The sequence below is a fragment of the Parus major genome, chromosome 3, assembly GCF_001522545.3.
Source record: "Parus major isolate Abel chromosome 3, Parus_major1.1, whole genome shotgun sequence".
Lineage (NCBI taxonomy): Eukaryota > Metazoa > Chordata > Aves > Passeriformes > Paridae > Parus > Parus major.
Window position 1 is genome coordinate 33,734,377 of NC_031770.1, and position 27,609 is coordinate 33,761,985.

Consider the following 27,609-nt stretch of genomic DNA (forward strand, 5'->3'; position numbering starts at 1 on the left):
TAACTTGTGGGTACCCCAGGGACCAGCAAAGGGTCCAGTCCTGTTCAACATCTTCATTAATGATCTTGTGGGGCAAAGTGTACCCTCAGTAGGATTGCAGGTGACTGGGAGGACTGGCTGATACGACAGAGGGTTTGTGCTGCTATCAGAGGGACTTCAAAAGACTGGAGAAATGAACTCAGGGGTTTATTGGACCAGGTGACCTTCAAAAATCTCCTCCAACTTCAGCCATTCTGTGTCTATGTTGCCTTGTCACACATTTTTTAGTGAAACAAAATTGCTGACATGAAGCAGATCTCATCAAACTCTACAACTTAATTCTTGGGCAGCAGTTGTGTTAGCTAGTGGGTCTGTTGCCATTGCATAATACCGTTCATGCCAACCTTCTCCAGCTCCCAGGCTCTTTCCTAGACTTGAGTTTGGTGGCTGTGAAGAGCAATGTGCAACATGATGTTGCTGGATTCTGGTTTTACTGCCCTTGTGATGCTAAGGTGCTAAAGGCCACACAGTTTGACGTAATTTTTCTGAAGATGTAAGGAGCAATTTATTTTTGTTCTGTCTCCTACTCTTAATTGAACTCAACCCAGGTAAAAAACAAACATACAAACAACTCCCCACAAACAAAAACACAACTATAAAAAGGCTACAGATGAAGATATTTTTATGTCTTAATTCTTAGTTTTTCACAGTACCAGTTGTACTGCTTTTGAAAACACTAAATTTCTGCCTGCAGAAAATCAGAGGTAAATAAGATCTGTTCTGCTTTTCTCTTTTCCTGCAATTCCACAGTCCCTCTTTTCTTTCTTACTCTTCTTACTATGGACTACAAGAGCAGGGAGAGCAGAGTTAGTTTTCTGTTAATGGAGAATTTCATTTTCACAAGAATAATTCTCTGGGTCATCTCTAGCCATGGAAAAGTTACTTTGTCCTGATTACTTGTGGAACAGAATTACTTAATGAGATTTAGGTTTAGACTTTAAGCTTTTCACTCTGTTTCTTTCAGTATGGTTCATCTAGCAAAATGAAATTGATAATGTTCATTACCATACTCTGTCTTACAGCAAAAATGTGAAGATTTTGTATATTGTAATTGTAGTTTTATGTTTATAAGTCTGAACTGAAAAAAGGTGGGTTTTGGGGGATTTTATTTTATTTTTCTTTAAGTTGTGTGTTTGAAATAATGTCTGACTTGTGTTGTTTCCAGAACCTGCTAGCCCAGGCCAGGACTTGGATATGCCAATGGAAGTTGATAGCAGTGAAATGAACAGTGATGGTAGTCGAGTTCTAGATGATGCTGAAGAGCCCTCTCCTCCAGAGGACAAAATCTTTTTTATGGATCCATCTGACCTTGATGCAGACAAAGATGAGGAAGCTGTCAAAACAATCAGGTAAGTTATAGCATGGATTTCTTTGCTCAGGATGAGCATTGCTCAATATTGTGAGCAAAATGTTTCCAAGCAGCCTAGTTTTATTGCTGAAAGTGTATTTTCCCTTTGTGTGGGGTTTCTTTTTTCTTTTAGCTTGAAAATGTAAAATTCTCCTGTCTCGAGAAAATCTGGGACAGACTAAAAGAGTCTAGTCTCTTCTGGAAATTGGAAAAAGTGTTATGCTATGATGGTTATTGAAGAAATACACCAGATTATCAAATCAGGATAAAATTTACAGCTTTACAAGGCTAATGTGTGGTTAAGGTCTCTGTGACTTGAGCCTAATTTAGCTACTATTTTATATGTGTGGATTTAAAAGGCATTACTTAGGATATTTTAATATTGGTGTCATAGTCTATGCATGTTACACAGTAGTTTGCTTTATGTATCTTGATTTTTCTGAAGTCTTCTATCCAGTAACTGTTAACATAGTTCATTAAATCAAATTTGATCTTTTTATTTCTCTATTGTTCTGAGTAGTGTCATCCTGATTTTCTTAGTCATTCTTAATAAGATGAGCCCAGTTGTATTTGGTCTAACTAAACATCACTGTAGCTCAGGGCTGAGTAGTAAATTTGTGAGGGATAGCATATAACGATACCTCTCTACTTTCAATGATTTATAGCCCAAGGATCTCCTGAGTGGGAAGCAACATCTACCTCTAAGTAGGATTTTTCCATTTATTTCTAGTTGGATTTGAAGCAATTCAGATTTTTGGCATGACAGCATCCTGTAGCCAATTCTGTAGTGTAACAGTATGCTGTGTTAAAGCATCCCTACATTTTGTTTTGAAACTACCTCGCAAGGAGTATTTACAGATGTATCTGTTAGTACCACACGCAGAGCTCTGATGTTAGCCAGGCACCTTGGGGGCTGGGTTAACATCAGTGCTGTTAAAACCTGTATGTTTAGTTAATGGCTGTCTCAGAATATTAGAGATCATCAAACCCTTGCCTGTTAATATACCTTAGTATGGACAGAATTTTCTAATGCAGTTGTGATTTGGCCCTGGTTTATGTTTTTGTAAGTTGAAAGTTTGCTTTGACAGGGACCTTCATTAACAACAATATTATGAAGCAGCACAATTAACTTACATAGACAAGAAGAAATGATAGTTATGCTGATGTTAATTATATTTCTGTGGTGTAAAATAGCATAAAAGACCGGCAGATTTTGAGGGAAAATTATGTCTGTAGGTGTCCTCACTCCAGTGTGTTTCTTCTCTATTCCTTAAGTACTACAATACTTGTCCTAGAAGAGCTAGTAGGAGCTCAAGATGCCTTATCAAATTCATCCTTCAAAATAAATTTGTGTGGGAAGAAAAGGTGTCTGTTCCTGAACATTATGGACTAAATGTGTAAAATGAGTATAACTGCAGTACTGTTGTATTTTAACTTGTTATGTATTAAACTGTTGTATCTTCTTTTTAGTCCTTCAACAAGCAATAATATTCCTCTCATGCGAGTTGTACAGTCAATCAAACACACAAAGAGGAAGAGCAGTACAATGGTGAAAGAAGGATGGATGGTCCACTATACTAGTAGAGACAACCTGGTCAGTTACTTTAGTTTCTTCCTAAATTAAGTAATTTCTCAAGTTATTTCACTAAACTAGTGTATTTTATTTCTGGTTTAGAGTATCATTTGAAAGAACTTAATTGTGATGTTCATTATAAAGAAATCTGGTTCAAGGGAGAAATTGTAGTTTATTCTAAATTCTTCATGTGGTGATTGAACAGTACTTTTTCTTCTCCCCTTTAAGAAGGAAAAGCATCTCTTGATTGTCTCAAATGAATTGCATGTTGTACTTTGGCTTTCCTGAGAAGGTAACTTGGAATAATTTGCTTGTGTCTTCATTCTCTTTAGTAGTTGAACTAAATACTGATGTCTTCTTTTCTATTCTACTATGTGAAAAGGTGGAAGTCATAAGAATATTATGTGTACTGAAATGGTTGAGGGTATTATCCTAATGATCTAGGTGTTTGTAAATAGTTATGTGCAGGTATGGGAGCCCTTGATTCCTCTAGGAATTGACTCTAAGAGTTGTGGCTTGACTGTGTGTCCTTGGGTATGCAAGCACCCTCCAAAAAGACTCTGTTGTTTGGTGCCAGTGCTACCAGTAATGAGCTCTTAATTGAATAGGCAAACTGCTTGGTTTTTTGCATTGAGGAGGAAGACAAGGCAAAATAATAGGGTTCCTTTGTATTGTCTGATGGGAGGAAGTGAATCCTTTTGTTCTTTGGTAGATGAATGAAAAGGATGAATTTAAGAAGTTCCCAGATCTCACTGAGAACATTATGGCATATTGAGACTGTCCATGAAAGGCAGCACAAATACTTTTGCATTCTTTATCTCCGTGGCATCTGATTGAGGAGATTTACTAAGTTGAAGGAGACTTAGAGAATTTAGAGAAGCAAAGTTAATTAAGTTCTGATGAAATCAAGTTGAGGGGTGATAATAGGCAGCTCAGGTTACCGTAATGTTTTCACTTTTTGTGATTGTCAGCTAAATTGACTTCTATAAACGGTCTTTGTGAAATTACCTTAAAAACTATTTCTTTAAGGTACAGTTTTTTAATACCTAGATGTATTTATCACAATTCAAAGTAAGCATCTATTGTATTTTAGACGTGGTTACAGCCAAGACTACATAAAAGTCATAATTATCATCAGCTGGCTCTGAAAAAAATAAGGCCAGATAGCAGACAAAGGTGAATAGCTCTAGCAGAACTGTTCAGGACAGACCTGGTATTCAGCTCTGATTTAAACTTTCAGTACAACCAGTATGTTTTTCCATGGACTTTTTTTTTAAACCTCCCCTTAGAACAGTGATCTGATGAAACACCTTAGCTTAGTTTTATTTTCTTCATCTGTCAGTCTGGCTGCTACCTCGATGACATCAACTGAAAAAAGCCAGTCACATGGAGTATCCTGACCCAAAGCAGGGTACCTCCAGCCAAGCAAGATCTCACAGAGCTTCCTAATGGGAGGAGACTTCCGTATTGGCCATTACAACATCGGCTATTTCCCTTGACGGTTCCATTCTCATCAATGTCAATGTTTCCTATTCCTGAAACAACTGAGCTTCCTATCAGTTCCAGACAGGTTCATTTTAACAGCAGGATCTATGTGCTTCTTATGCTCTCTGGATAACAACTTGTTTCACTCTTTAAAATGAGAAGTTTCTGTGTCATCATCTTTACTCTGTTTCTGACCCTGGTCCCATCCTTTCTCAGAGTAGGGTCTGGGGCAGATTTTTAATCCCTGAGTAAGTTACCAGCCTTTTCCTTAATTCCTCTCCTCCAAAGTCTTTCCTGATTTATGATTTAATAAAGAGCATATATGTTGCCAGGAGGGGTTTACCCTTTTGGTTTCACCCACTGTCCTGGTGCTGTCTGGGAATTTGTTCTAGTTAAGTCCATTTTTGATAAAGTTTTCTTTGTCTAATTCCTATAGGTAGACTTCTCCCTGACTGAAGTGATTTAAGCTCTGCTTAAATATGGCAAAAAAAAAACCCAAAAAACTTTGCTTTTAATATGACAAACTTTATAGAATATAAATATAATAGAATAGCATTTCAAACTTCGTCATCCTTAGTTAGAGTTAAGGGTCTTGGATTTTTATCCCAGATAAATAGAAGTATTTTTTTCACTATATAAGCATGGTGCAAGCAAAGTATCTTAGATTTATACAGCCATATTAGCTTTCTAAAAGCTTCTTTGTTTTGAGGAATATTCTTCTGCTTAAATTACAAGTTATATACAGCAGTTAATCTATGTTACTTTTTGATGGGGGAGATTTCTTGTTGATGGATACTTCCATCAAATGGCTATTTAGTTTGTTTTGGTGTTTTTTTCCCCCCCCCCACAAAGTATTTTTTCATTTGAATCTCATAGTGTATCTGTTTTGTCACTGTATTGACAAAATAATTAAGAACTTGTTAGGCTTGCTCAGTGCTTGAACTCTTGCAATGTTCATGTTAGGGCATAGAGGGAGAAAGCATGACTCCCACAGTTGTCACTAAATTTACATGATTCAGATTTTATGAGAATATGCACCTGGAGTAAAACCTGTCTAGTAATTGTTTTTTCTTATATGAGGTAACTCCTGTTGCCATTGCTTTTGTTGTAAGGTAAGTGATGTTTTTGCTAGTTTGTGGAAATAATTTTGAGCTGCTTCTTCAATTTAAACAAAGTTTTATTTCCAAGGTTTATTTTTTCATTTCTGTAGTCTAAGATTAAACTGTAGATTAATTTTGAATAATTATTACAGTAATTTAAAGCATTTAAAAAATTTAAATAATGAGATAGCAAAAGCCATATGAGAGGTTTATTTCTTATGTAATTGTACTGTGCATTTTGTAGAGAAAAAGACATTACTGGAGACTGGACAGCAAATGCCTCACACTATTTCAAAATGAATCTGGAACAAAATATTACAAGGTAATTAATGATGAGTAATAATTATGTTTCACTTTATTTATTCAGTGATTTATAGATATGAAATCTACTTGTAAGCAGTTTACGTATTATCTCCATTTTCCCATCTCTTTTTGAATCAAAACTGTGACCAGGTTAATTGTTGCCCAAAGCCTGTAAGTGAGAAGGACCAAGACTAACTCTGAGAAGTTGCTTGCAGCTCCTGCTCTAATTCCCTTGAGTATGTCTCTCCTTACATTTTTGCATGTACTGTTCTCCTGAATTACCTGGCGTATTAAGTTTTCCTCACAATTGCCAGAGAATTTCTTTGGCCAGCAGTTGAATGAAAGCTTGGATTTTTGCATTCTCTGGGTAGTGACTGAAATTTTGCATGCTTCTATGTTTTATTTCAACATTCCTCAAATTCAATTACTCCCTACTGTACAACTGAAAGTTTCAAGCAGCATTTACAGGAAAATTTACTGTATATCATTATGTTTATATAAATGAAGCTTAGTGTATTGTCAATGTAGGATTGTGTTTGGTGGTGGAATATTCAGAAAATGCATTTGAATGTGTAAACAGGACTTTTCCCTTTCTTGTCTTATACCTTTAGGTGGGGTTCCAAATCTTGCAGCTTCTTCCTTTATAACACCTCTAAGATCAAGCCTTTTCTCTGTACACCCAGCTAAACTTGCCCAGATCCTTTTCATCCTTATCTTGACCAATGCAGTCTCTTCTCAGACCTCTCTGATACTTGTATTGCCCTGTGCATTCAAAACACAGCTGGTAAAATATGTTCCTTGCTTGTTGCTCCATTATGTGACTGCTTTTAGTCCTTTCACTTGCCCCTTTGCATCCCTTGTTTAATCCCTGCTAAGATCTGATTGTTTGTCTTCGCTGTTAGAGTAATTCACAGTTTTTGCCTTTACATTCATTTGCTCTTCATCTCAACTGGCTGCTGTCTCTTATCCTCCTAATGCCTGCCTAGTGTTCACCTGCTTGTTCACTCCTCTTGCAAGTGACATGCACCTGTACCTTCCCTGGATGTGGAATGTCCTCCTCCAGCTAGTGTGAACTTGAAACCATTTCTTCCTTCAGATCTGTTCTGTAATACTCTTGTTCCATGATCTTAAACTGACCAGGTAGAGGATAATACCTGTATGCAGATAATATCTGCTAGTATCAGTATGAAAGAGAACCTTTACCCAGAATGATTCCGATGTGCAATGCCATGCTTACTGATTAGCATGTGTAACTGCATCTTCTCCTTAATGTCTCACTTCTCCCCACATCATGCCTAAGCTGTATAAACTGCAAGGGGAAAGTGGTCATTCTCTAGTTGTGCATAACTTACCCGTGCAATGGGAGTGTGTTTCATGATGAATATAAATGTAGTTTGAGTAGAAAACAGTAGTTGTATAGAGACCTGTGGTGGGTCTGAAAGTCTGTCTAGGCTTGTATATAGGAATTCATAAAGCTGGGTGGGCAATGGTCATGCGCAGTTTGAATTTATTTATGAAGCTTGGTGTTTTAGTTTTGATTTTTAGATATATTTGTTTTGGTTTCTTTGCAATGCTTGAAGTTATGAGTGTTAGTATACTAAAATATTATGTGCATTTTCATTTTTAAATTTTTAATATCTTTCTTCAGGAGATTCCACTTTCAGAAATTCTCCAGGTGACTCAGCCTCGAGACTTTTCACACGTGGTGCAGGGCAGCAACCCCTACTGTTTTGAGATCATCACTGACACGATGGTGTACTTTGTTGGCGAGAACAATGGCAGCACTCATCACAGTCCAGTTCTTGCTGCCTCCGGAGTTGGACTTGAAGTAGCTCAGGGCTGGGAGAAAGCCATTCGCCAGGCCTTGATGCCAGTCACTCCTCAACCTAGCGTTTGCACTGCTGCAGGACAAGGAAAAGATCACAGTAAGCAGGCAGACAAGGCACTGTTGTTCGTACACTGAAGCTGCTGATGCTAGTGATTCCTTTGGGAAAAGTGCTTTTTAGAGTGAAGTACTGTCTGTTGATTATCTGCTGAATTTGGTGCATCGCTTTCCATGAGTCTCTAAAAAGTGACCCTGAGATTTGTGGGGTGTGGGCAAATCCTTTAATATGTTGTAGCAGGAAGTAGTAAAAAATCAGATTTACAATATGGATTGAGGATGCAGAGTTTTATTGTGGGACCACTAAGAACACACACATAGATGTAAAAGGGAGCACAGATTAGATACTTTTAATATAAATAACTAAATAAATATGTTCAGATTATATGCATACACTTTGAAAGAACTAAATTTGGATGTTTTTTTGATGTAAGCACCTACATATATGTGTATTTTTAAAATACTGTGAGATGTCAGTAGCTAAGAGGAAAAGGAGTTAGTATTGCAATGTAAATACCATCAGTGATGTAAAAAACTTTTTCTGAGCTGTGAGTAGTTATAAAAAGTACCCTGATTTCTTTTAATGCACCTTCCTTCCCTTTTTCTCTGGTATAGGATTATATTCATTATCAAGGCTCCACTAAACTTATATATTGTTTTCTTTCTTTTAAGACATCTCCTTATTCCTTGCAACAGCATTCATTCTCATTCTGTACTGAGATTTATGCTTTCCCATTTTAGTTTCCTTTTGAATTCCAGCTACTTTTTTAATCTTGCAGTAAAGGTTTCTTTTGCAGGAGATTCTGAGATCAGTTTCTCTGTCTCTGATATCTGGCTACTCTGCATCAGCAGCAGTTAAGGACATGTAAATGCTAGTCTGAGGTAAAGGCACTTTCTGTGAATGCAGCAGTGAAACTATGAAATGCCAGTACTGGCACTAGTATTTAATTACAGTGAAGAAACATACATGTGAAATGGTACCTTGTACCTGGCTTTATACAAACATAAAATTCCACTTTTGATATGGAATTTTTAGTTTCAAATATATGTATATCTCTCTCTATATACACCAAAACCCTTTTTGTTTTCTAGCACCTAAGGCTTACTGTTGCTGTCAGATTTGCAAAGACACTTGATTTTTCCAAAACAAATAGTTTTTCAGATAATAATAATAACATTTCATTGACATTGGTAGGGAATAGAACTACAGTGGTATTTGCTGAGAAGAGATATTTTAGTATGTTTAGGATTGTAGGAGTATAAGAAACTACCGTGAGTCGGGGAGTGGCATTGACATATTTTTAGATGACTCAGGTTGGTTTTTTAAACTCTCAGAAGGCCAAAAAATTTCTGTTCTTCCGTCTTCTTCCTACACTTTGTGAATCATGAAATGTGTCTCGAGAGCCTTTAAGGTAATTAGATTTTAGTTAAAAAAAAGAGTCTCAAATACATGCTTTGAAATTAAAAGGCCAGATGGTCTTTTGAAAGAAGGAGGGAGACATTGCTAGTGCCTGAAATACTTGCAGCAGCAGGGAATTTGTAGTGTCACAATGTCCACAAGGCACTATCTAGTTATTATATACCACATTGTGGCCAGAGGTAGTTAGAAATGAGGATGTTCTTCCTGTCTGACCCATGGCAAAGAATCCTTTGTAACCATGTACCTGGTGTTTGGGCTGGGGTATTTCTTTGTGGGGTGATTCTGAGCTAAAGCAAGAGATTACTTATCTCTTGTATGTAATCTCTTGTAGATTTTACCTGCTGTAGATTACATATTGAATTGTGGCATTACTAATTTCTTTACAAGTGACTACTTCTTAAGCCTTACTCTTGCACATTTCAGACACTAGAAAGATGGAAGGAATAATTCATGATTTACCTCTGAGTTATTTTGTAATCTGTAACCATCTGTGGACAAGGGTTCAGTGTGTTCTATTAAACACTTTCAAAAACAGTATCTTTATTTTCTAATTATTTTGCAGCAGATTTTTTGACCTTAGGAATTTTTTTGTCTGATCTCTTTATTGTTTTCCCTAGTGTTCTGTATGGTTACTTCAGTACTGACTTGACTATAGTCAGTAATCAGTAGGCATATGCAAGACTCAGAGTTCATATTTAAGATGCAGAATTCAGGGTGTCATTGAAAATTAGTATTTGTTCCTATCTTCTCTCTGTAAATTTCTTCTTTGGGATAAAGCATAGGTGGCAAAACTCAGACATCTTTTTTTCTCTAAATTCTCTTCAGGATGATAAAGGCTCTTTTCAAAGTGCTAGTTATTCTGTAGTGTGTTTTCTATATACTTTGTAGATGAATTAATTTTTTTTTTCTCCTTTAAGTTAACATAATATCACAGAATTGTTAGGGTTGGAAGGGACCTCTGGAGATCAAGTCCAACCCCACTGACAAAGCAGGGTCCAGGTTACACAGGAACACATCCAGTTGGGTCTGGAATACCTTAAGAGAGACAGACTCCAAGTGGTAGATGTCTTTTAGTCTGAAATGCTTTACTTTGCCCTTGGAAGTCAAAAGAGAAGGGTATTTCCTTATATATATATATATATATATATATATATATATATATATATAAGGTGTATACCTTCCTTGGTATATCTCTTCTTGCCCATGCATCAGTGTTATTCCTGTAATGAAAAATTCATGTCAATGTTGACTGCAGACTGAAGAATTCTTTATTTGATACGTTTACTTGGAAATTATACTTCATGAATGTGCCCTTATATTCCAAGGATTGATGTGCTTCTGTAGTTTATCCATGAAACAAAGATTTTTTTAAAATATATATATTATGGGCTTTATTGCTTTTTTAATTATTGGTTATTGTGTTATTTGGCTTCTTTGATTTGTTTCCTTTTCTTATGAATTAATTCTATATCTTGGTGCCACAGAAGATAAGAAGCCACATTCATTTGACTATGAGGGACCTGCTTCTCTTGCCTGTATTTTTCTTTATTGCTACCAGAAACTGTTAGTCGTTTAATGAACTATGATACAATTGCTATTGCTTTTGCTTCTCCAGTTGTCTGTTGTGTACACACTTGTATTGTTCTACTGTTTTTGTAATCAGGAATAGACAAAAAAAGACAAATAGTCCCAGCAAAACTTCTAGGGTTATTTATCTAATGAGTTCCAGAGTGTGAAGTTTCTGTAGAACAACACTAAAAATCATTTCACTGATACTGGATTAGAAGTCAGTAAAGGGCTTTTGTTGATTTTCATTTTCACTCTTTTTAGAAAAAGTCTGCCCTTTTTATTTACTTACTTGCTTTTATCTTCTTTATTGCAGAAGAGTTGTCTCTAAGCATCTCTGTTTCAAATTGCCAGGTCCAGGAGAATGTGGTGAGTCATGTGCATTGTATTATAGTGGTATTTATTTGTCTGAGTATTATAAAGTATTTGGTAGTAGCAGTGTCTGGATGAGAAAGCACTGTAGGTAAAGAAGTCCAGGTTATAAGCAGGAAGTAACTGACTTACTTGCCATGGTTTTTTTGAATGTATATCCCTGATTTTGGTGCAGCTCAGTGCACCCTCTTCAGGAAAAGTTTGTTGTGTTTTCCTGCTCCATACAGTGTAATGATGGTACCTTTTACAGAGTTTCATTAATGACAAATATAATTACAGCCTAGCCAGTAATAATTAATGCTGTCATGAACATTCTAATGACTCCTGGTTTCTTTTTTTCGTGCATTAGGATATCAGCTCTGTGTACCAAATATTTGCTGATGAAGTGCTGGGTTCTGGTCAGTTTGGTATTGTATATGGAGGTAAATTGCATTACATTCCATTATGCATTTATTAAGGTAGAATGTCTGCTTGATAGAATTATCCTTTTCATATTTGGCTGTATCTAGAATGTCTAGGTGAAGTTAATCTTGTTAAAAGTTGTGTTTGGATTACTTTGTTGCATGTCTCTGCAGTTTTATGTACAGTATTTCTTACAATTAAATTTTTGCATTTACATTTTGTATTGGCATCCTAATCAGTTTAGAATATTTTGACCACAGTTAAATACAAAGCAATCCAATTTGCCCACGTTTAATGATTTTTTTTTAATTGCAAATTCTAACACTGTTGTTTGTGTTTTACAATATTAGAAGTCATGTATTTGCTGTCAGTTACACAGTTTTGAATGACTCCTGAGAGATGTGGCCAAAAGCAATTAAAAAACACATAGTGTGTTTATGGTTTGACAATATGGATGCAAATGTGTTATTGACATACTTGATGTGAACAAATTTCTGTCAGCAGGGTAAAGCAGAAAGAGGTATTCTTTGCCATGAGTGTTAGGCCTAGGTTTCAAGTCCAGTATTGTCACCTAGATTTTAAAATCTTCTGTTGCAGCATATGACTTGTTTTTAGTATGTAATCACGAAGAAGAAATAGTAGCCATGCATATGAACTCTGTTTCTATCTCTCTCTTCTTTTTTTAATCTCATTTTATATCTCAAGTGTTGAGAAAACCACAGACCGTAAATCTGGAAAGAGAGAACAAGTCATAAGTAATGATTTACAAGTGGTAATCTTTCTGCTTCTGTCACATTTTCTTTCTAATCAGGAAGTATTGTGGCTATGATTTTTCTGTGTGCCAACTGTGTAGTTAGATAACTTATTATTTCTAAACTGCTTGGTGGAAATACAGTTTGGTCTGGTTTTACATCACTCTTGAAAGAGGTCAAGTTTTTTGCCCCCTTTGTATTTCTTATAGTGTAGTATGAATCAAAATGTCCTCCCTCTCTTATGAATAGAAATTAACAAAAGCAGACACTTACTTTAATGATTGGATTGTATTTTTCCTAAATTGCCTTGTAGATAAATCTCAGCTTGGTATTTTTCATGATTCAATGCTTACAAGTTCTTGTAAGTATAATAAACTTATAATAAGCTTATGAAATATAATAACTTATAAAAGCTTACAATAACTTAAAAAAAGCTTTCATTAAATTCTTTCTTTTATTGAATGAGAACTTAAAATATATAGGATATGCTTACTTCTTAATATAAAATCAGAAGCTGGAAGAGTATGAAAAGTCTTTTTTATATAAAAGACTATGGTTTTGCTGGCTCTATACCCTGCTTAATTGTTGCTGATATTTGAAGGAGGCTAGATCTGGTAACTTCTGATGTTGGCTTATCTGCATCTGTGTAGTCATACTGAAATAATGATAACAATGGAAAAATTAAGTTGCTTTCACTGTTGTGGGGTTTGGATTGGGTTTTTCTTTTCTGTTGTATTTTTTGTGTCTTATATTCTTGACAAATATTTCCAAAATTGTAAATCAAAAGTTATAGGATATAGATACCCAACTCCTGCATCAGTGAGAACTGTTTCCCTCTGCTTTTCCTATTTTGATTAGTTTGAAAGATCTGAAAAAGGGAGATAGAACAAAACTACTCTTGACATTTTCTTACTGATGTAAAACTTGCACTGAAAACTGGCTGGTTGTGTTTTGTTTAACAAAAGGAACTTTCAAGCTGCTTTTTTGTTATGCTTCATGGGCAATTTCTAGCTGCAGTCTAGCTTGTGTAGTTAGGTGTTTTGTTAGATGGATTGGTTTGCTTAGTGATTCCTTAGTGATCTAGCATTTACCTTGTGTTTTGCATCTAGTTTGGAATTGATTGTATTTGTGCTACATTTCAATATAATTTCCTTCATCTGGTGGAGATAGGCTCTTTATTCATGATGATATTAAAGGCAGGTGCAGTAGTTGCTTGGCAGAGCAGCCTGTGGAGCAGTTCCTGTGCCCTGCCTAAGCCGTGGCCACCAGTGCTGACCAGGGAGCATCAGGGGAGGCTGGCTGGTGGCTGCTGAGGTGTGGCTGGGCTCCCCACAGCAGTGCTGCTAGAACCCTCTGTGCCACTTGCACTGCAGCTGTGTGTCATCCCTGCTCCTAAAATGGCATCCAAACCCTTCATTGAGCGGATAGTGACACTTCTCTTTGGTGCAGGCTTACTGTTCTGTCATCGTTTAGTGTTAAATGTCTCAGATATCCAAGGTCTTGCAGTGTGTGATCCCATTAACCTCTCTCATGTGTCTGAAGGAAACCAGTTCGGTAGCTGTGAAGAAGCTGGGGAAGCATTAACAGCTCTTCACTTAGCTTCTTATGTAGCTGGTGCAGTTTGCAGCGAGGAATAATACATAGTGCTGTCAGCATGGTGTTTTTATTACCACCTTTTCTTGCCACAACCTTTAAGATCTTTTTGATCACAGCAGACTGCCCCAGGTATTAAATGCGTTCCTGTTCTTTGGGGCACCTAGTTAATCTCATGTTCCTGTAGAGTATTAGGTGTGTGATTTCCTGTGCATGTAGAGCCCGTGAAAGTATGAAACCACTGGAGTGGGTTTGTAGATGTGTCTTCACTTTGGCCTTGAATTGTTGTTGTTTTTACAGGAGAGGCAATATTCTGTGGAGTAGTTATTACTTGCTCATGTGCAAGTTCCTTGCACAAGCAAAATATATCCAATGTCAGTCTGCGTGTACCTGACAGCAGAGTGGTAACTGGTTTAATTTTGAACTACAAAATTCCTGTGGAGGCTGATCACGTCTATTACTCTTGCACCATTTGCAGTTCTAAATATAAATATGGTAATATTGTACACTTGAGAGAATATACTGGTTTCCCCAAAAAGGAATTTCTGCTGTAAGGTTTTATAGCTGTGAATTGCTTCTGCCTCTTGATAGTTGACACTGACTTTCTGTTTAGGAAAACATAGGAAGACTGGAAGAGATGTGGCTATCAAAGTCATTGACAAGATGAGATTTCCAACTAAACAGGAAAGTCAGCTTCGTAATGAAGTAGCCATACTCCAGGTATGAAAGTGTTTTGGGATCATGTTGGAGTTTTGTCTTAACTAGACCATCAATGAGATTTTGTATTGTGTGTAAGTGTTCTGAATTGATTTTTAAATTTACATCTGTGAGTACTTTCGGAAGAGGGAATCCTAAAAAAGCAGGAACTCCTGAGTACTTGGTAGAGTTTATAACTTGGGGATGATAATCTGCCCCACTGTAGGGGATCCCACTAAAGGCATGTACTTTGGCTTTGTGTTTTCTCCCTCAGTTTTATTTTCTGCTGTTTTCCACTACTGGCTTCTCAATCTTTGAGTATTGTTCTTATACTCTGTAACTTGAATCCAGAACATGCATAAATGTTAAAATTAATTGTTGCAGCTAATTTGTGTTAAACAAGTTATCCTTAGTAGTTGACATGTTTCATGTTTGGACGTTGGTTTCAAGCTAGTTTCCTCAGATTCTTTTTTTCACCTCTACCTATTTAACTGTTTTTTTTTATTTGTGGTTAGCATTTCTGTGTAATTCAGGATACTTAGTACTGTTTTATTTTAGTGATGTGCCTATACTACTTTGTTTTAGAATTTGCACCATCCTGGGATTGTGAACCTGGAATGTATGTTTGAAACCCCAGAACGTGTCTTTGTTGTGATGGAAAAGCTGCATGGGGATATGCTAGAGATGATTCTTTCCAGTGAGAAAAGTCGACTTCCAGAACGAATAACTAAGTTCATGGTCACTCAGGTGCGCAGTCAGTTCCTCTGCTTTGAGAGGAAAAGCTAGGTTTGGATTTTGTAATTACAAGATGAGAATTTGGAGAAGGGGTTTTCTGTATTGCTGTTTGAAAGAGACATTATAGAGAGCTCTACATCTAATAAAAATTGAATAAACAAGAAGTTTGAATGTTAATTATGTTAATTCTTTTGGCCCTTCTTTCCCAAGACATAACATTATAGACATATAAAGGTGAATGTCAGAACAGTAAGCATTCAAAAAGACAGAGGAGGAGGGGGAAAAAAGGTTGGGGAAAAGAAACCCCCTTGTTTTCAAGTCTTGGTAGACTTGGTAGACTTGAAAAAACAGTACTTCCACAGTATATATGGGTTAGTTCTTAAGCACTTGTTGATAAAAATTGCTGTATTGGTTAGAGTGTATCTTTTGACACTTCTGATCTGCTTGAATGTGTTCTGAAAGTGTTCTTTTGTTTTGTAGATACTTGTTGCTTTAAGGAATTTACACTTCAAGAATATTGTGCACTGTGATTTAAAACCAGAAAATGTACTACTAGCATCAGCAGAACCATTCCCTCAAGTGAGTGAAGGTTAAACAATACTTTTCATTACTGTTCATTGGGTTTTTTAAAGCAGGATTGACACTGCTGCTTAAAAAGCAACCTCTTGTGGGATTTTCAAGTGACTTCTAGAATTACTTGAACTGCATTATTGTATTGCAGTTGTCTCTCTTTTTTTTTCTCTTGTCTCACTAAGTGCTTTTAGTGCATTGTTCTTTCTTATTCTCTGAGGAGGGCTTATTGACTTGGGGTTACATGATGGACTTGATCTGGATCCTTTTATCTCCACAAGTGCCTGCTGTGTTCAAGTTAAGGAACTGTTGCATGATCATGAGGATTTGAGCGTTGGTGCACATGCCAGCTGTTAATGCTTTTTACTGGGATGTTCTGTCAAGAGCTGGCTGGGTCTGAGTTCAAGCTAAAACTCATTATTTGATTTCAATGTAGAATAAGCCTCCAGCTTCTGGAATATGATTAAGAGGAATATGATTTGGCTGGGATTCATTTGTGTTTTAAACTTTGATTCTATGATTTTCGAGAGGGAGGATTCACCTCTGAAAATGAGCTGGATGAGATGGAATCAAGATATTTTTTCCTTATTTGCACACTTGTGGCCATGTAATACACAAACAGCCTCAGACACGAGTCTATGCAGGGCCAGTTCGATCTTGATCTGAAGTGTGGCTGATCTGCATGCTGCAAACCCACCAACCTAAAACCTTAATGGACTGGTTTACATGGGGTTTTGTTTGCATAACATACCATGTTTAAGTGATGGCAGAAAGGGAGTGAAGTCAAGCAGAGATTTCTCAGTTTAAAATGTGCTGCTTTTGCAGGTGAAGCTGTGTGATTTTGGCTTTGCACGCATCATTGGTGAGAAGTCTTTCCGGCGCTCTGTGGTGGGCACTCCTGCGTACCTTGCCCCTGAAGTGCTCAGGAGCAAAGGCTACAACCGCTCCCTAGACATGTGGTCAGTAGGAGTTATTGTCTATGTGAGCCTCAGTGGTACATTCCCATTTAATGAAGATGAGGATATCAATGATCAGATTCAAAATGCAGCATTTATGTACCCACCAAATCCTTGGAAGGAAATTTCTAGTGAAGGTAAAGAATGAATTTTCTCTATTAGAATGTTTGTGTGTGTAGGTAACACATTCAAATGCTTAAACATCAAGGTTCATTTAGGAAGGTGAAAATTATCGATAGCTGGAGTTTAGTAGACTATGCCAAAGTGGATAAATATGAGGTAAATGTATTTTTGAAAGATAAATCGTGAAATATAATGCTTTAGATCATCTTCAGGGCAGGGGAGTCAGGAGATTTAGCAAGAAAAATTAATTTCATGCATGATGAGTGGGATGAATAGTCTGACACTTCCCAGAAGTCCCAAAGGAAAGTTAATTTATTTGTGGGTATTTGCTGAATGCTGGCATATTTTATCTGAACTATAATCACAGAAACGGTTCAAAGTTGAATCTGGAATTCTAGTTTGTGCATTAGGAAGTACAGATTTAAGGGTCAGGTCTGAACAACCTAGAGGTTTACAAGGCTGGTCTCTAGAGCTCTCCAGTGCCAGCTTTGGTTATATGTTGTTACCATGTTTAATTAATACACAGGTAGATGTGGAAGGATATATACAAAAGTACACAATAGTGGAAGTACTTGTATCATTGTGGAACATGGGATTATGCTCTTATCTGAAATCACTAAAATTAGTAGGGGAAAAAGATTAACCAATAACACAGTAAAGCTTTTAGTATTTCCATCAAAAGTAGAGGGAACTTACTCCATCCTTATTTTGTAGCCTTATTTAACATAAAGCAAAATTAAAAATTCAAGAGCTTGGTTAAATTTAAAGGAGTTCATTGGAGGATACACTCACACATAAAAAATTAATTTCTACTGCAGCATGTGAAAGATGAGGGAAGTGATTAATATTTAAACATTATAATTTTTGTCGTTCTTTGTCAGCCATTGATTTAATAAACAATTTGCTTCAAGTGAAGATGAGAAAACGTTTCAGTGTCGACAAGTCCCTTAGTCACCCATGGTTACAGGTAAACCCACCTGCCTTTTTTGCTGTGTTTATAATGGGTGAATAATTTTTTGTCTGAAATCCTTCAGAGGCTTATGAAAACTGCAGCTGTCACATGCTGCTAACAAGCATTCATGAAGGCTGGAGTATTTCTGGTTTTAGCTTTGCATTTGATGTGCTCCAGGGTTCTGACCATCTGTGAATGGCTCTTTCCTCAAGGGAAATTTGTCTTACTGTCCCTCCCAGCTTTTCCTTTCTGTCTGACAACAACATGGGTTTACTCTCCTGGCTTCCCCCCAACTGTGGGCAGTGCTGAGTGCATGGAGCCCTGTGAAATCAGCATGGAGGCAAACACTGTTTGTTCAGTGCTGAAGTGGACACACAGCCTGGTGTGTGACATAACTTGTAGTCTGTTTAGAACAGGTTTGTTTGGAATGGATTTTATCTGCTGCTTTGACAACCTTAGATACTAGCCTGTTTAGTTTTGAACTATTCTTTGTGGACAGTGTTGGGGCATATTGTGGGAGTGTGTTTGGTTTTGGTTTTAGTTTTATTTATATATTTATTTTTTAACAGATCTTGTTGTTATATCTTGTGGTTATTTACACTAGAGACAAACTGCAGAATTTATCTGTGGGAATGTAGTGCAGGTGTTTCTTAAAACTGCTTCCTTAGATCTCCTTTACTCCTTAGGATTATCAGACTTGGCTTGACCTCAGAGAATTTGAAACACGCATTGGAGAGCGTTACATTACCCACGAGAGTGACGATGCACGCTGGAAAGAACACGCTTACGAACACAACCTGGAGTACCCCCAGCACTTCATTATGGCTCCTAATCCAGATGACATGGAAGAAGACCCTTGAACTGTTCATTACGCTGAATTGCAGTAAAGAAGGATACGCCAGGCAGAAACTGAAGCTAAGTTTTGGAACAGCTATTGCTCTTTCCAAATGCTGTACACAGTTTGCTGTGTAAAGCCCCAGAGGATCCTGTATTGCCATGGGAATAGACTGTCATCTGCTTTTCTCCATCCCTGACTTGAACTCTGAGTGGTTACTGGACAATGGGATAAAAAGCCCTGTTGGGTAACGTTTCATCGAGCTGGGTGGCTACAAAGCCATTACTGAGGAGCAGCGTGTACAGACTGAATGGTTGGTGTTCTTCAAGGGCTTTTGTTTTTTTTTCATAGCCTATGCAGCAAGAGTTTTGTACTAGTTTTCTAATCCCTATTTACTAGGCCATAGAGGACTGTATTCTGTTGCTTAGATACATCTCCTGTTTCTCAAACTGTGGATGGTGAAGAGACTCCATAAAGAAATCAGTACAGAATACCTTGGCTAAAGCAAAACTGGGTGGTTTAGTTGAATACAGCTTCATAGATGAAGGAATGATTTGCTGCTGTTCAGACAGTTAAATATGTGTGTCTTGGCCCTAATTGAACTTTTTACAGATTGCAACAAAAAACACAAAAAAAAAGCCAAGAAAACCCCTGTAACTTCTTACATTCCTCTTGAAATGCTGGCTGACAGTCTGAGATGACAATCAAAGCTGTGCTAGGCTTTTGTCTGTTAAAAAAAGCAATAAGCCACAATAGTGTGCTACTGGGCAAGGCTGGCATGTCACTGTTACACACCTAAGGCATTTTGCCTTAAAACTACACAAGTAATGCAGAGAGAGCACACAAGACTTGATGTAGCATATTCTTTCACTCTGGAAGATCAGCTTCTAGCAGAAGGATGTAGAAAAATAGGGAAAAATACATGCAGCTTTATTCTGTCGTTTTGAGTAATAAGATTTTAAAATTTTTCTAATTTTTTAAGGTTCCCTGGACTTACATCAGGAGTAGTTTGTAGCCTGCTAGCTTGTTATGTTAACTCTGCTCAAAACCTGGAAGTAACAGTGGATACCACATCGCCTGTTGCTTCTGCCAGGGCAGCTGGATTGTAGGAGAAAGGACTTTGCCTTCCCACCTTAACCTGCAGCCCCTCCCATCCTCTTTACTGTGCTCAGAACTGTTTGAGCTGAATGAACAGTCCAAAAGCAACTTCTCAGTTTTTTCTGTGCACATGCCTCAATTGAAGGATTCCCAAACACTGACTGGACTTGTGGCACAATAGAGGGGTAACAGCAGTGTTCTTTGGAAATTATGCCCTTGGAAAGTTCAAGTTAATGATATTTCAAAGAAGTGTGAGGCAAATTTAAATTGTTTAAATGCAAATGGAAGAGAGTTTTTTGTTTTAAAAACCAAAAAGGGTGAAATCCTTTTTTTGTGGGATAACAGTGTTGAGGTGCTGGATGGCTGTATTGCATCCCTGATGTGCCAAGCTGCTTAACTAGAGCTTAGTTGGAAGTATTTCCAAAATACTGATACAGGCTTGAACTGCAAAGGCAGTGAGAGGCTTTTGGGTATCTCCTCTCTCCTACAAAGATTTTTCTTTTTTTGTGTATAGATAAGTAATTTTTTTCTACTGCTATTCAGGTAAGAAAACAGGTGAGGAGATTTTTAAGTTGTTAGATATACCTAAAATGTTACATGGTTAGTTCAGAGCTGGCAGCTACTTGCAGTAGCAGTGGTCAGTGGCAGCTGCAGAAGGATGTGCCCACAGGTAGGTTTGGGTCTCTAACTCACTCTTCCTTTTTCCATTGCCCTTTATCTATCTGCCACTGCATTTTGTAGGTGTCTGTGTTGGCAAAGGCTGAGATCTGGATTCTTAACCCTGTTTAGGGAGGGTTTCAAGACTGATTGTTCAAAGAGGCACTGTTTTTCACATCTGTAACCAGAGCAATCACCTCTGACATTGGTAGTTTGGTATTTGCCTGCTCTTGGCAAGGAAAGCAGTGCTATTTTTCAACTTCCAGTGCTCAAGTGACCAAATTTCAGTGAAGTCATTGCTATATTCCATCCTGACTGTAATAATGTAGATACCGTTTGGTTTTAAACTTCAGGGTTTTTTTACTTGAGCTGTTACTGTGTTATTTTAAGGGAGGAAATAAAGCAGCTCAGTCACTTGAAAAAGCACAACAGGAATAGAGGAAGGAGGGGAAAATACTGAAGCAGAAGGACTGGCTTTTGTCTCTTCCCATGAAGTCTGCTCTGCTTCAAAATATTATATGAGCTATTTATTCTTCAAGTTGTATTAAAAATAATGCTGTTGGCCTTTGGAGGAGATTGCCTGATCATATGCAGACTTACGGGGCCAGACAATAGAAGCCACAAGCAGCTAGTAGTCAAGAAACCAAAAAAATCAGACTTATATTATGAGTAAAATTCCTAGAGTAGTAAAAATAGCTGAATTTTTTACTCCCTTTTTTCTACCTTAACTGCAGACTTTGACAGCAGTAGGTTACAGTGTTTAATACCCTTACCCCTAGAAGAATTAAGTTGCATTCATTCAAGCAATAGTGCTATGGTGATGCTAGAAAAAAGCTCATGTAAAATTTATAGCCTCAAAATGACACTGTCAAGTACTTTTATATTTTTATACACCCCATTGTTTGTAAATATCCTCTGGTAAGCTTGAAAATAAAATTTATTTCCCTATCAGACTCCTTTTTATTGATGTGAATTATCTCTCCTATCAAATGTTCTTGGTAGTAAATGGCTCTATACTTTCTTGTTTGTGGATTTGTTATTAGATATGTCCTGCTGCGGAAATTCTGCTGGCAGGAACTCCTTTTACGTGCATCCTGTCACTATTCTCTTTATAAAAATATCTTTAAAGGTGTCAAGGCATCTTGATTTTATTCAAGTACCAAAGCTTGAACATATTTAAAGACTCCTTATGGTATTGACAAGTTTTGATTCCCCATGTAAATATTTCACTCAGTTCTATCATAAGACCCCTAAAGCACTGTTCATTCTCTGCTCTGTTGTGTGCTGGTTTCTTTATCTGCAGTGTTTTATTTCCACTCATACTGCTTTAAGTAGGTCAGTCAAGAGTTTTGGTGTGCTGCACCAGACTTATTCTGAAACAGCCATCACACATTTTGCAGCAGTATTTGAAATTACTTTAGTAACAGTTCATTAAATCCAGCAACAGGTGGTAGGGGAGACTTTGATTCTGGCTTATCTTTCTTGTCAGGATGTACAAGTCTGTGGTGAGGCAGCAGGGCAAAAAAATTAAAACAGTCCCCCATCTTCTCGGGATTCATCAGCATATCATAGCTGTGGAGTAACTGCTCACGAGTTGCTGTGTCACCCAAATTCTGCAAGAGCACCTGGGAAAAAAAAAAAAAAAGCAGGTTGAGCCCTTCCTGTATACCTGCAATCTCTTCTTGCATCCTTTTCACTTAACAGTACTGTGCTGGTTGGCAGAACTGGTGAGATCACAGGTGGTGGTCCACAGCCCATACACTGATGCAAGTTTTGCATTAACTGCTCCCAAATATAATATGATCATTTTACTTTCAGGGATCTGGAGTAACTAACATGTAGCAGAAGCAACTTTCTGATCTCATACCTACATGTTATTTCGAACAACTTCATTTTAAACCCAAAGATTTTTACTAAAGCTCTCATGCTGCTCAAGAGTATTGCCTGTGGACTGGGAGAGTTCTGTAGCTGTGAGCACTCTCGTACCTGCAGTCGGAGGTCAATGCCCATGTTCTTTAGAAACTCCCGCTGCTTTATGGGGCCTAATGTGGCTGTTTTGCCCTGTGCCATCTTTCGAAGGTAGCTGAAATCAACATCTGCTGTCAGGTCTGCTGTGCCTGGAGCACTCAGCACATCATGAAGTTTGTGATTCCTGAAACCCTGAAAATGAAATTGGAACATTACACTCAGCTGTAGTCCAACCATCATAGCCAGTAAAAATTAAGCTGTGCCTTTGAGTGGTGACAATAGCAAATTATACAGAGAAAATTTGAGATAAATGGAGTAAGAGCTCAGATTACCCTTTCCATCTGACAGAAACCCTTCTGGGTGCTGATTAAGTAGGAATTACTCAGTTTTAAGCAGTTTTTGCTACTATGCCCACCTACAAACTGTGTCTTACAAGAACCTAACGATCAAAGATAACAAGAGTCTTTTGGCTTATTGCTGCAGGGCAAATGCCTTACCCTGAAAGTGTCTGTTTTGGTTCCATCGTGGCCATAATCTGCAACCAGAGCAGCCCCCCCATCCTTCTCTATCCGGCAGGCAAGCCTCTGCACAATGGCACCAGCCTCAGGACACACTTCCACGTGGTCTCTTGTTTCTTCTGGCTAGTGCAGAGTTCAAAGACCAGAACACCTGTATTAGCAGACAAGCACAAAGCAAGTATCCCTCACACTTGGTGTCTTGGGGCTGCTGCTTTGCTGGGACATGCAGGTACAGGAGGTGATTTCTAGGCTACCTATACTAGCTTGAGCTAGTTTTTGCTATCACTCATTCTCAATTAGTATTTTCTGAGTGCTGGATTTCAGTCACCTCTTTAATAACCTGTAGTCAAATGAAAATTTTTCTACCAAGAGTATCTGTATCAAGTGAAACTTCCTTACTGTGGTACTTCAGGAAGATAGTGCTGTGTGAGACTTAGTAGCTCATATAATCTCTGGTACTTAATTAGCTTTGGGTATCCAGTGCACTTCAGGAAGAAACCACAGCCACTTCCTGTTAAAGGTCAGCCTGGCACAGAAGCAGGCAGCTGCCCTGAGTACCCTTCAGCAGGCTGAGAGCCTGGCTGGGGCAGGGCCACTCTTGAGATGTGATGCCACAAGCACCGTGCAGAACTCTGCCTGTCACTTCTGCCTTGTTTTGCTCTCTGAGACATTTTGTGTGTTCAAGCTCCTATTTTGCAAAGTTTGACACTCGTGGTAATTTCTGTGCTGTAGTTTCACAGCTCACAAAGCTAAATGCTTGTGGACATTTTAAGCTGTATTCATTTATAGCCTGAGAGCTTCTTGCTGTCGGAGTAACTGAGAAGCACTATGTGTACTTTAAAGAGTCAATAAAGGTGTAGGGATGAGCTCTGGTAGGCAGAACCTCACCTGAATAAAGTTTTGTGTCGCAGGGGTCCTGGATGGTGACAGGACAAACCGCAGCTGGTCAGGAACTTCTGGATCAATATCCACCAACACCTCACGCCAGCCTTTCTCTGTTCGCTGTTCAAGGAGCCCAAAGTACTCATGTTACACTCCAACAGGTACCACAGTATCCTGTTCATTTGATTGAACTAATATGTCAAGCCTTTTCACAAAGGGTTTAGGAGCAATACATTATTAACCACTATTACTCATTCCTATTTAATTCTAGTAACTGCCTTAGAAAAAGCTTGTGGTGGAGTCTCATTTGCAGAGCCAACAAATACAGGTTTAATTATACTTTAAAGGAATTAATGATGCTCTGAAAAAAGATGCTGCCTCTCCTATTGACAGTGCAACATTTAACTTATCAAAATAAAAGATTTGATTCTACTGGTGATTTCCATAAATTATCTACTGCTGAATCATAACTAGGCTCTATTTTGCTGCTCTCATTACTATTCAAATGAAAGCCCTTGTTTTTTGTTAGTAGTATTACAGAAAATCATGTAGAAATTAAAAGCTGCATAAATGTAGCATAAGAAATAAAAAAACCCCAAAACGTTAAGTTTTCTCAGCAGACAGAAATCTTTATCTTTCTTCGAGTTATATTCAATTATAATTTATATTACATTATATTGTATTATTATATTAGGGATTTAATATATATATATATGCTCAATTCAGTTATATTTCTTCAAGTTATACTCAATAATAATTACTAATTTTACTGTTATCAGCTGAATTAAGCCTTATTTGTCCAAATTCAGTTAGAATTATTTAATCATCGGACACAGGGCATGTGTCTGGTCTGGTACCTTAATTCTGTTCTTCCTCAAAGAGAAAAGGTGTTTAAGCAGATGGTCACAATTACAATAACAATCTTGCTATACCTGAAACTTATGTATTGGCAGGGCATCAAAGAACTCATGTGCTAGGTAAAAGCTGTAACCTGTGGGAAGGTAAAAAAAGAATGCATTAAATTATTAAGGCTTCCAGAGCAGCTTCCAGTTTAAAGAATTTTTGATTTTTAATGAATTAAGCTAGTTAATGTGGTTATGAAATAATTACAATTACTTCCACTTTCACACATTAAAGATACCATTTCTACAGCTAGCTCTAGTTTCCAGTCTATGAATTTTAGATCACTATCTTGTGAAACGAGATTCAGGCAAAGGCAATAAAGGTTTGGGTTTTTTTTTAACCCCACTAAACGTCAGAATATAGGAAATTGGGTAGCTATCCCTAAATGAAGATAGACAGAACAGATAGCAGTGATGAAAATGAATCAAGATCCTGCCTCAGACATACAAGTGAGAACAAATATGTATATAACTATTTTTCTGTCCAGTGTGAAGGCTAGCAGAGATGCCCTCTGCTATCAAAAGCTGTCAGTGAAGGACAGGCACCATCCCTTCAACAAGGCATTCAAGCTCCTTACCTGGTGGCACATCTTGAATGTCTCTGTACCAAAAAATGGGAATTCCGGTCTTGCTAATGCCTTTCATGTAAGCAGACTCATCCTCAGGGTTTGGCTGCACTGTCCCTCCTGTCAGCATCACTGCTTGGATCTCACTGAGTTTGGGGCTCACTTCTACCAGATGAACAGAGACTTCACATTTACTAAGAACAGAGGCGAGCTGCTTGAAGACCTATAAAGGCAGATGAATTCTATTAGCCACAGTCTTCTGCTGAGTACATTAAAGGTTTAAGTATTAACCTTTCTTTTCACTATTTACTATTCACTATTAATTATTCAAGATAAAAGATTTTAGTTGGCTTTCACTAACAAAACAATTTCAGTGAGACTGCATTTTTCTCCTTCAGTAGGAAGTGTTTCTTCATAAATCTTAATAAAAGCTGCTACACTTCAGAAAAAATGGCTACACATTACAGGGCTGTAAAGTCAACAACATGAAATGATAATTAGGAAGAGTTGTAGCAGCTCCTCTAAGACCTATAGAAGGTCTAGCATTAGGAGAGAAATGGTTCCGTTTTCCCTGCCACCTTAAACAAGTGTTTGATATCCCACATTTCACTGTTTTCATTAACACATCTAAATAGAATAAAAGTTCTTATGTGGTGCTAAATTCCATTGGTAATCTGTTTATTAATCAGCAGCTTTTTAATTAAGACAGCCATGCTTTGAACACAAAGCATTAACTCAAAAGAAGTAAGGCCCTGAAATGCCCAAACACAATTTCATTCTGTGTTACTGTACTCCCGTTTTGCTCCCTGCACTAAGGTTTCCATCCCAGTTAAAACATAGTGACACCTTCCTAGATGGTTTTCAGTTTGGATAACGTTTCCTTACACAGAAATAATTTCCAATGCAATATTCCTGCCTTCCCCTTTTGTCCAGTCGTGTTTGGAAGGTCACAGGTGTGTCTGTGCAGAGTAAACACGCTGGCCCCTGTTCTGCTTCCACCTCAGAGTCCTGAGTCCCAGAAACTTATCTATTCTAATTAGAATCTGAGCTGCCAACCTGACTGATCTGGCTACTAGGGCAAAACAGGCTACTACTGACAGCAAAACATCTTCCCTTCAGATTTCACTGTAGCTGTGGAACAGAGCCAGAAACAAAGAACATGAACGGTTTTCACCTACCCGCAATATATCCTCAGTGAGGGTGCCCCTCCCTGGGCCCAGCTCCACCAGCTGGAAGGTGTTCGGTTTGCCCATGGCCATCCATTCACTAATGTACCATATTCCTATTAACTGCCAGTGAGAAACAACACACAGGTTACAGTAATAACTTCAGCACTTGTGGGAAATCATACCTAAAATAACTAAGACATGGCAACATTCTGTCTGGGTATTTTAAAGTGAAGAATAATTTTTAAGTTAGGAAGAATTATGATACATAACTTCACATTCTTGTCTTTAAGTATTAAAATTGGTCATGGACTGCTGTCAGCCCAGCAGAAGCAACTCTTCATCAGTAAATGTGGAGAGTTTGTTCTGGCTGGAGCAAGAACTTGGCTCAAATGCAAGTCACTGCCCAGGTGCCTTTGTACAACTCTTCTTCCTGACAATGCATTTACCAAAGTGTCATTGGGGACAAGATTTAGCTACTCTTCATCTCTGGAAACTTAGTGTGAGCCAGACCAAACTCTGGAGATAATTTTTGAAGGGAGTTTCACACTGGAAAATCACCATAAGCCTTTTAAAGCAAGTTCTGTATTAAAGTGTTACTAAGCACAGATGGTGTTTCAGACAAAGGACTTTCTGAAAAACAAAACCTCCCTTCCTCCCTTAAAACCAATTTTTCTCTTGGGAAATAACCTGAACCTTGTCATTGCTACTCCAGTATTTTGACATTGATAAGATATTTGAACACTGGCTTGGAAATCAGTTGGGATGGAAATTGGAAGGGCCAATCTGTGGGCCATCTGGACTATCCCCCCTGCTCAACAGGGTCATCCTAGAGCACACACCACAGGACTGTGTCCAGATGGCTCCTGAATATCTACAGTGAGGGAAACTCCACAACCTCTCTGAGCAATCTGAGTGCCAGTGCACAGTAAAGATCTTCTTTGAGTTCAGATGGAGCTTCCTGTGCATCACTTTCTGCCCGTTGCCTCCTGTCCTACTGCTCAGCACCAGTGAGCAGAGCCTGGCTGCATCCTCCTGGCACCTCCCTTCAGACACTCACAGCCATTGATGAGCTCCCCTCTCAGTGCCTCTTCTCGGGGCTGAACAGGCCCAGCTCCCTCTGCCTTTCCTCCTAAGAGATGCTCCAGTG

At 38.0% G+C, this 27,609-nt stretch overlaps 2 protein-coding genes across 3 annotated transcripts in view; one reads left to right on the forward strand and one right to left on the reverse strand.

The window, feature by feature from the left end:
* The window catches only part of PRKD3 (protein kinase D3), a 43,665-nt gene extending 22,255 nt beyond the window's left edge, over positions 1-21,410 (forward strand). For both annotated transcript variants that reach the window (XM_015621503.2, XM_015621502.2), the window contains exons 8-19: positions 1,205-1,388; positions 2,858-2,981; positions 5,790-5,867; positions 7,497-7,773; positions 11,033-11,085; positions 11,438-11,510; positions 14,449-14,555; positions 15,117-15,278; positions 15,747-15,845; positions 16,662-16,929; positions 17,797-17,882; positions 18,554-21,410. In XM_015621503.2, coding sequence (XP_015476989.1) covers positions 1,205-1,388; positions 2,858-2,981; positions 5,790-5,867; positions 7,497-7,773; positions 11,033-11,085; positions 11,438-11,510; positions 14,449-14,555; positions 15,117-15,278; positions 15,747-15,845; positions 16,662-16,929; positions 17,797-17,882; positions 18,554-18,727 — 1,685 coding nt within the window. In that variant the 3' untranslated portion in view covers positions 18,728-21,410. The remainder of the gene's footprint in view (positions 1-1,204; positions 1,389-2,857; positions 2,982-5,789; positions 5,868-7,496; positions 7,774-11,032; positions 11,086-11,437; positions 11,511-14,448; positions 14,556-15,116; positions 15,279-15,746; positions 15,846-16,661; positions 16,930-17,796; positions 17,883-18,553) is intronic.
* A 179-nt stretch (positions 21,411-21,589) lies between these two features.
* The window catches only part of NDUFAF7 (NADH:ubiquinone oxidoreductase complex assembly factor 7), a 6,882-nt gene continuing 862 nt past the window's right edge, over positions 21,590-27,609 (reverse strand). The window contains exons 4-10 of the mRNA XM_015621504.3: positions 26,472-26,582; positions 25,306-25,516; positions 24,758-24,816; positions 23,832-23,945; positions 22,923-23,066; positions 22,444-22,617; positions 21,590-22,082 (exon numbers count right to left, since the gene is read on the reverse strand). Coding sequence (XP_015476990.1) covers positions 21,870-22,082; positions 22,444-22,617; positions 22,923-23,066; positions 23,832-23,945; positions 24,758-24,816; positions 25,306-25,516; positions 26,472-26,582 — 1,026 coding nt within the window. The 3' untranslated portion in view covers positions 21,590-21,869. The remainder of the gene's footprint in view (positions 22,083-22,443; positions 22,618-22,922; positions 23,067-23,831; positions 23,946-24,757; positions 24,817-25,305; positions 25,517-26,471; positions 26,583-27,609) is intronic.